This window comes from Malania oleifera, chromosome 8 (genome assembly GCF_029873635.1).
Source record: "Malania oleifera isolate guangnan ecotype guangnan chromosome 8, ASM2987363v1, whole genome shotgun sequence".
Taxonomy (NCBI): Eukaryota; Viridiplantae; Streptophyta; class Magnoliopsida; order Santalales; family Ximeniaceae; genus Malania; species Malania oleifera.
This window is the reverse complement of record NC_080424.1, coordinates 17,934,576-17,942,370: the sequence shown is the minus strand read 5'-3', so window position 1 is coordinate 17,942,370 and position 7,795 is coordinate 17,934,576. Positions and strand designations below refer to the sequence as shown.

Below are 7,795 nucleotides of genomic sequence, written 5' to 3'. Positions count from 1 at the left end.
CATTACATTAGCTATCGAAACCACCCTGAGGATACTATCATGTGGGTGGATCCTACACAGAGGTGTAAGTCACTTTAACGAGGGCGTCAGAGATCGAACAAGAGACCCATCATGGTCTCATATCGGATATGTACTAGGAATATCTTTGGTCTATAAGGATAGTTTGAACTCCAATTATGTAATGCGCCTTTTATAAGATAATTCTGTGCGGTCAATGGATGAAAGTAGACAATGTCTCGCTTGAATTAGGTCTAGAACCATTACATTTGGTACCAGAGCTATCTTGGTAGTACTATCACGTAGGTGAATCCTAGACAGAGGTATAAGACACTCTAACGAGTATATTAGAAATCAGACAAGAGGGTCTGTCACGATCCCACATTATATGTGTATTAGAAGATTTTAAATTTATAAAAATAGTTTGTACTCTAATTATATATGTTGCTTTTATAGGATAAATTCCGAAGGCCTGTAAATCAAAGTGGCCAATACCACATTGGAGGTGTTCCTGTTACACTCCCCCTCCCCCCACGCCACCCCACCTTTCTTTCTCCCTTCCAATTCCTATTTCCGAGAAAATTAGAAAAGGGAAAAAAGAAAACCCTGCATATACATAACTACAGAACTCTGACTCCATTCTAACCCTAGGCCTAGATTTTGAGTTTTCACTCGTTCGATTTCTTGTATCAAATAAATTTTTTTATTCAAATATATAGTTGGATTTCTATATCCGCGACAGTGATGGCGACAGCGATTTCACAGCCGTCTGCCCAGGCAATGCAGTCACCGACGGGCCAGCAGGCGGCGGCGACGCCGGGAGGGTTCGCGAATGCGTCTCTGTACGTTGGGGATCTGGACCCGACGATTGGGGAAGGGCAGCTCTACGATCTGTTCAACCAGGTGGCGCAAGTTGTGTCCGTTAGGGTTTGTAGGGATCAGACCAAGCGAGCGTCTCTCGGCTACGCTTATGTTAATTACAACAATGCACAAGATGGTTCGAGATTTTTTTTTCTTCGAAGTGTTTTTTATTTGGTGCTTTGATCGGTTCACTCTGTGCGTTAAAAATGTTGCATGTTTGTGTGCAATGGTTTAGATATTTTATTGATCTGAATGCGGCGGTTCTCTGTGCTTATTCATGGTTTAGCTGAACTACATTGTGTGTTCTTCTTGTTGGCATTGTGTTTTGCGGTTGTATTTTGTGTGCAAGTGATTTCTTAGTGTATGCATATATGCCTGCACACACACACATTATATATACATATGCTAGTCAGTTCGTTTATTTTAAAAAAATTTTAACATATGGCAATGGAAGTTAATTATAATGCATAGCAATGTGCAATAAGGAATGGTTCAAAAAAGTTATTAGTTAAATTCCAAAAATAGTGAGAAGAATATGGTATATTGAATTTAATTATGAAGGGTATGTTGATATTTCACTTAAACAACCACTGGTACGGAAATTTCTTTTATAGATAGAGTGTGCGTCTTGTGTTGCATTGTTTATGTTTTATGTTTATAAATTAGTGTTTTTTTTTGGAAATTGTATACCAAGTTTTCTTCTTGTAATAATAAAACCACTGAAGATTGGATGTAAAAATTTTCAGTAACAGCAGTGAGATTTTGAGAACAGTGTTTACTGTGATGTTAAAACTAGAAATGTTTTTATAGTGAATAATAAAATAAAAAAACTTGGCATGATATTGTTGAGAAATGAATATTATATTCTAAGGTCGATTTCTATTGTTTGGCTGAAGAATGGCGCACACCCGTTGAAGAACGGGAATATTTATACGACTAAGGAATAGGATATGCTTGCAAGATTAGCTCTGGAGATTTTGCCAGTGGATATATGGTCCAATTCTTGTTCCTTTTTGCTTCATCAGTGAGCAAGTCTTGGGGTTTTGCTTGTCCATGTAAACTGCATAGCAAACATAGGTAACTACAATACTTAACTCTAGCTGAATTAAGTATTTGTTTTTCTGATTGGTTTTTCTGATTGTTGTATGTTAAGATTGGTGCTTTTGATATGTGATGATGTGGAGAAACATCAAATGTTAGTTTGTCTGTACTCTGTAGAGGTTATATGACTTATATCCTTGAGAAAAAAAGTTTCTGTATGTCGCATTTATAAGTATGCTTATTTTGTGTCTGCTTTTAGCTCCAGCCTGGATTTCTAATTTTCTTTTTTTTTTTTCTCTAAAATACTGCAGCTACTAATGCCATGGAGGTTCTTAACTTCGCCCTTATCAATGGGAAACCTATCAGGGTTATGTTTTCCCACCGAGATCCTAGTATTCGTAAAAGTGGATTCGCCAATGTATTTATCAAGAACTTGGACACATCAATAGATAACAAAGCATTGCATGACACTTTTGCTGCCTTTGGGACTGTACTCTCTTGCAAGGTTGCTGTTGACAGCAATGGCCAATCGAAAGGGTATGGATTTGTGCAATTTGAGCGTGAGGAGGCTGCACAAAATGCAATTGAACGGTTAAATGGCATGTTGTTAAATGATAAACAAGTTTATGTTGGGTTTTTTGTTCGTCGTCAAGAAAGGAATAGAGTAAACGGATCACCAAAGTTTACTAATGTATATGTGAAAAATATTTCTGAGGCAACTTCTGATGAGGACCTTAAGACTGTATTTGGCAAGTATGGTCCCATAACTAGTGCTGTTGTTATGAAGGATGCTAATGGGAAGTCCAGATGTTTTGGCTTCGTAAATTTTCAGAGCCCAGATGCTGCTGCTGCTGCAGTTGAGAATTTGAATGGGACCACTGTGAATGATGATAAGGCTTGGTTTGTAGGGAAGGCGCAGAGAAAGGTAGAAAGGGAGGCAGAGTTGAAAGCCAAATTTGAACAAGAAAGAAATAGCAGATTTGAAAAATTGCAGGGTGCTAATTTGTACATGAAAAATCTTGATGATAGCATAAATGATGAAAAGCTAAAGGAATTATTTTCTGAGTTTGGAACTATAAAATCATGCAAGGTATAAAATCAGCACTTGCAAATAAATGGCTCCAAGTTATTTTAAAAAATAATTGCAATTTTTTGTTTAAATTGTAAATAATTTGTTCAGGTCATGCTTGATGGGCAAGGACTGAGCAAGGGCTCTGGATTTGTCGCCTTTTCTACCCCAGAGGAAGCTGCAAGAGCTGTAAGTTGCTATATATCTTCTTGGAAGAATTTTCTGATCACTATTATTGGTTTGGCTCGGAAAGTATGTCTTGCATGCTTGAATGGTTCTGTGTTATCAACTCTTTTCAGTTGAATGATATGAATGGAAAGATGATTGGCCGGAAACCTCTTTATGTTGCTGTGGCACAGCGCAAAGAAGAAAGGAAGGCTCGTTTGCAGGTTATATTTCTCTTCTGATATTTTTATTTGTATATTTCCATTTCAAACATTGAATTATTGTTTGTGTATTTGTGGGGAAAGCGGTAAGAATTGTTTAAATAATGATTTTTTTTTCCAATAAGAACACAAGTTGCCTGCTTTATAGTTTTCATTTATGGCGCTAGAATAAGCTTTTTTTTAATGGCAACTCTTTGTTCCCATCTCTCTCTTAATTATATTGTTAAAACTAAAGATTTCATAGAGTAGAGTATAATGGTGTTTGTTCAAACTATATTTTTTGATACTTTTGAGCCTATGTAGGACTAATGTTCTTTTAATTTATTCTAGCCCTTACACACTTTTGCATGTGATTTTATTTTTTAGTTTTTATTTTAAATATGGTAAATGGAAAACTTAAATTGACGTATTTTTTAATAAAAAATTATAATTTATTTTAATATGTTATTATGATGACATGTGGAAAATTATCATTATAGAAGTTGAGTAGGTGGTTAATGGTTATGAGAAGTTATTACTGAATAAATTAAATTTCTAAAATGGCTAAATGTTTCATGTTTTATAATAATTGAGGATATTCTGATAATTCAGTGATTCACTTGAACATTCATCTGAGGCTTTCTTTTATTAATTAGTATAGATGGTTTTTTTCTTTTGGATGAGATGTCTGTATTTTTCTTTTTTGTTCTTTCTAAATGCTAAATTGTTTGCAAATAGTGTATCATGATTTGTGTGATGCCTGAGTTGTTCACGTCTGAGTGCTTGTATAGACCTAGATGTGTCTAAGATATAGTGCCAGATCAGTACTGAGTTACTGGTATCTTTCATAAACAGATTTCTTTTCACCTAACAGCCCATCTGACAACTTACTGTTCCAGACATGGTTTTAAAACACAGAATGTGACCAACCTAGTGAAGCCACCATTGGGTTTGTTGGACTGGCCATACTGGCAGGTTAAATGGTCAAACCAGTGATGTAATAATTATAATTATTATTGATGAAAATGCTAGCCATTAATCATAATCACATACTGGCCAATGAGAGTAAATAATAATAATCATCATCATCATCATTATTTTATTTTTTTGGAAAAGGTAAGAAAATATATTATTGAGGAAAGCTAAAGGATAGTACAAAACAACCAGAAATGTAACATTATAATTATTATTATTATTATTATTATTAAGGTAGGGCAGTGTGGGTTTTGATTTCATAAAAAAAAAAAAATTACTTAATTTTTTTTGGTGGTGGGTGGGCCAGTTTCCTACCGGGTCATTTCTTTTCTGGTTCTCATTTATCTCCCAGACCAGCCAGGTGACTAGTTCTGATTGAACCCAGTCCTACTGGGTTTTGAAACCAAGGTTCTGTGACCATGAGGGTGTGTTTATTTGCAGGCTAAAGGATGCTAGGCTTCCCAAAGCTCTTTATAGTCTATGGTGCAACCAAAATAAAAGATTGGACAGGCCAAGGGAAGGGTCCTTAGGCTGTACACGCATAACTAGAGCTGACCTGGCCAGTCCCCTCCAACAACAGCCAACAAAGGCTAAGAGTTTTGTAGGTATAAAGACCGAAAAATATATAAAAAGAAAAAGGTAATTCTACTCATGTTCTAATGTTGTTCCTTGTAGATGGCAGACCAAACTTCAGAACCCAATCTTGCCAAACAAACACTTCAAATTTTATGCAGTTTTTTCTAATATATTTTATTTTGGAATAAAAATTTAAATTCTTATTTTAAATAATTTAGCTTTTAAAATTTTAAATCTATGAACATTTTGATGTTTATGGGATGCTTCCATATTATGTATTTATATTTTTGGGTTTTTTAAGTTCTGATTTATGGCTGATGGAAATTGTATTCTTGCTTGTCTCATTCCTTAGGTCAAGCTTACAGTAATTAATCATTTTTTCAGGCACAGTTTGCTCAAATCCGAGCACCTGGTGGAGTGGCTGCACCTTTGCCTTCAGGAATGCCTGGATTTCATCCTGGTGCACCTAGGCTTGCTCCTCAGCAGCTCTATTATGGTCAAGGCACCCCAAGTCTCATGCCCCCTCAGCCTGCAGGGTATGGCTTCCAGCAGCAACTCTTGCCTGGAATTCGCCCAGGTGTTGCCCCCAATTTTATTATGCCATACCATCTTCAAAGGCAAGGACAACCTGGACAACGGATGGGTGTTAGGAGAGGTGGAAATGCCCAACAGACACAGCAGCAGCAGGTGCAATATTATTTAAATAAGAATTGTTCTTCCATTCTTCCCTTTTTTCTGCATTAATTAAATAGTATGATTAGTAATTTTTCTAATATCAAGGTCCTGCGGATGAGGGTCGGGGACGGGGGGATGATTGGTAATTATCTTTTTGCATATATATATATATATATATATATATATATATAAAGCTAGTAGAGACCTGTATCATTAACTTTTAATATAGAAAATAAATTTACTTGAAAACTATTAATATGAATTTTAAATTAATCATGCTTTTATCTTTTAATATGAAAATATCTTTTCATTGCTAAATTGCTAAATTTGGACAAGTGCATCAGTTGGACTAATTTGCCTTTGACTAGTTTGGCATTTAGGTCAACTAATAAAAGCGGTTCAAACTTGTTTAAAAGAGTAAATAATTAATTGAGAAAGTAATAAAAGTGGTTCAAACTTGATTTGTACCTATTTTATTTTAATATTTAACAGCTTACAATATATTACCCTAAGGCTTTATGGTTTTCTTATAATTCAGTTAGCGATCAATATTTTCAACTATGCTTTAAAATGCACTAAAACATAGTGCACACATTTTATTTTATTTTTTGGTTATATTTTAAGGTGTTAATAAATGAAAAGTGGACACTGAACTTAGTGGGGTAATCCTCTTTATATAGGCAATATATGACTTTTCTATGCTTATTGCTGCCTTTCCCTAGATATTGTGCAGGTCCCCAGGTCCTATTTGGGAGCATATGTGTGCATGTGCACTGCGCTGGACAAGCACAAACAAGAAATTTGTTTTATTTTTCATGTTCTGTAATAATTCATTGTTGACCTCTAATGCTTCTTTGTTCCTTCTCAAATATAGTTGATGAACCGCAACTCCAATCAAGGATTCAGATACATGGCCAACTCACGAAATGGTGTGGATCCATCTATGGTTCCGCAAGGTCTCGTGGGTCCAATGATGCCATTGCCGCTTGATGTTTCTGGGATGCCTGTGACTCCCATGGATGTCCAGCGACCGGGGCCAGTTCCTATGTCAACTCTTGCATCTGCCTTAGCTTCTGCCACGCCCGAGAATCAGCGTGTGGTATGTTATCTTGTTTCCACTTATTTTTTGGTATTGTGTTAAAATACAGAAATGTTGAGAGAAAATAGTTTATATATATATATATATGAATATCACAAGGGAACCAATATTTGAATGGATTTAGAGGAAATTATAAGATTGGATTGTATTTTATAGTAAGTTTGAGCTTGCACTTTACTGACCCATGGGCTACTGAATCTGAAAACATATTTTAGAGCTCACAAATTGAATTGGCACTTTGTTCTCCATTCTTATTATTTATTGTCACTGCAGATGCTGGGCGAGCAGTTGTTTCCCCTTGTGGAGCGTCTTGAGCGCGATTATGCTGGGAAGGTGACTGGGATGTTGCTGGAAATGGACCAGACGGAGGTACTCCATCTCATCGAGTCTCCAGATGCTCTGAAGAAGAAAGTGGGCGAGGCTATGGATGTCCTTCGTTTAGCTGCTTCATCAGGATCTGATGTTACTAATCAGATTGGTTCTTTATCTCTGAATGAATGAAGCTAATCCAATTTTTGTGGGTGCATACATTCGATCAATATGTGCACCTGTGAGCCCATTTTTTGTAAAGCTTGATGAGCCGTCAATTTTGAGATTTTTTCCAAGAAAAGGGGAAAAAGCTCTAAGATCTATTTTGTTATTTTTAGGGTTTATTATGTGGCAAACTTGATTGCTAGCTAAAATTCTTTTGGGGTTGCGACTTGGTGTGGAGTGTGGAGAAAGTGAGGGGCACGGTTTTATAGGGCATGTTGACATTTTGGTTTTTATAGGGTATGTTGAGTTAGGATGTTTTTGGTAGGCCCAATTTCTCTTTATATATTAGTTCCCATTGTTGGACTTTGATTTCTCGTGTGATATTTTTGTTTCCACATTTTTTATTCATGATTTAGTTTTGTATTTGACCTTGCTCCGACAGCGTTCAACCACTTTTGGGCAATTATATGCACCCTCATTTCACTTCCATACTCCCCTGAGATTTAGAATAAAATGAAATTCATCTCTATTTAGAATTATTCATTGAGAGTGAGATTCAAATTCAAACTTTAAGCAAATATCAAGGTGTTAATAAAATTTTGATTTAAGATGATAATCAGTGGTATATGAGGAGAATGAAAGAATACAACCGGAGTGATGAGA

At 35.8% G+C, this 7,795-nt stretch overlaps 1 protein-coding gene across 1 annotated transcript; it reads left to right on the top strand.

Annotated features, from left to right (window-relative positions):
* The first annotated feature begins 465 nt into the window (after positions 1–465).
* Positions 466–7,501, top strand: LOC131162354 (polyadenylate-binding protein 3). Its single transcript, XM_058118730.1, has 7 exons — positions 466–994; positions 2,211–2,989; positions 3,080–3,157; positions 3,268–3,357; positions 5,269–5,571; positions 6,434–6,658; positions 6,932–7,501. Exons 1-7 carry the CDS (start codon positions 742–744, stop codon positions 7,157–7,159), a joined length of 1,956 nt encoding a protein of 651 aa, XP_057974713.1. The 5' UTR covers positions 466–741; the 3' UTR covers positions 7,160–7,501.
* The last annotated feature ends 294 nt before the right edge of the window (positions 7,502–7,795 follow it).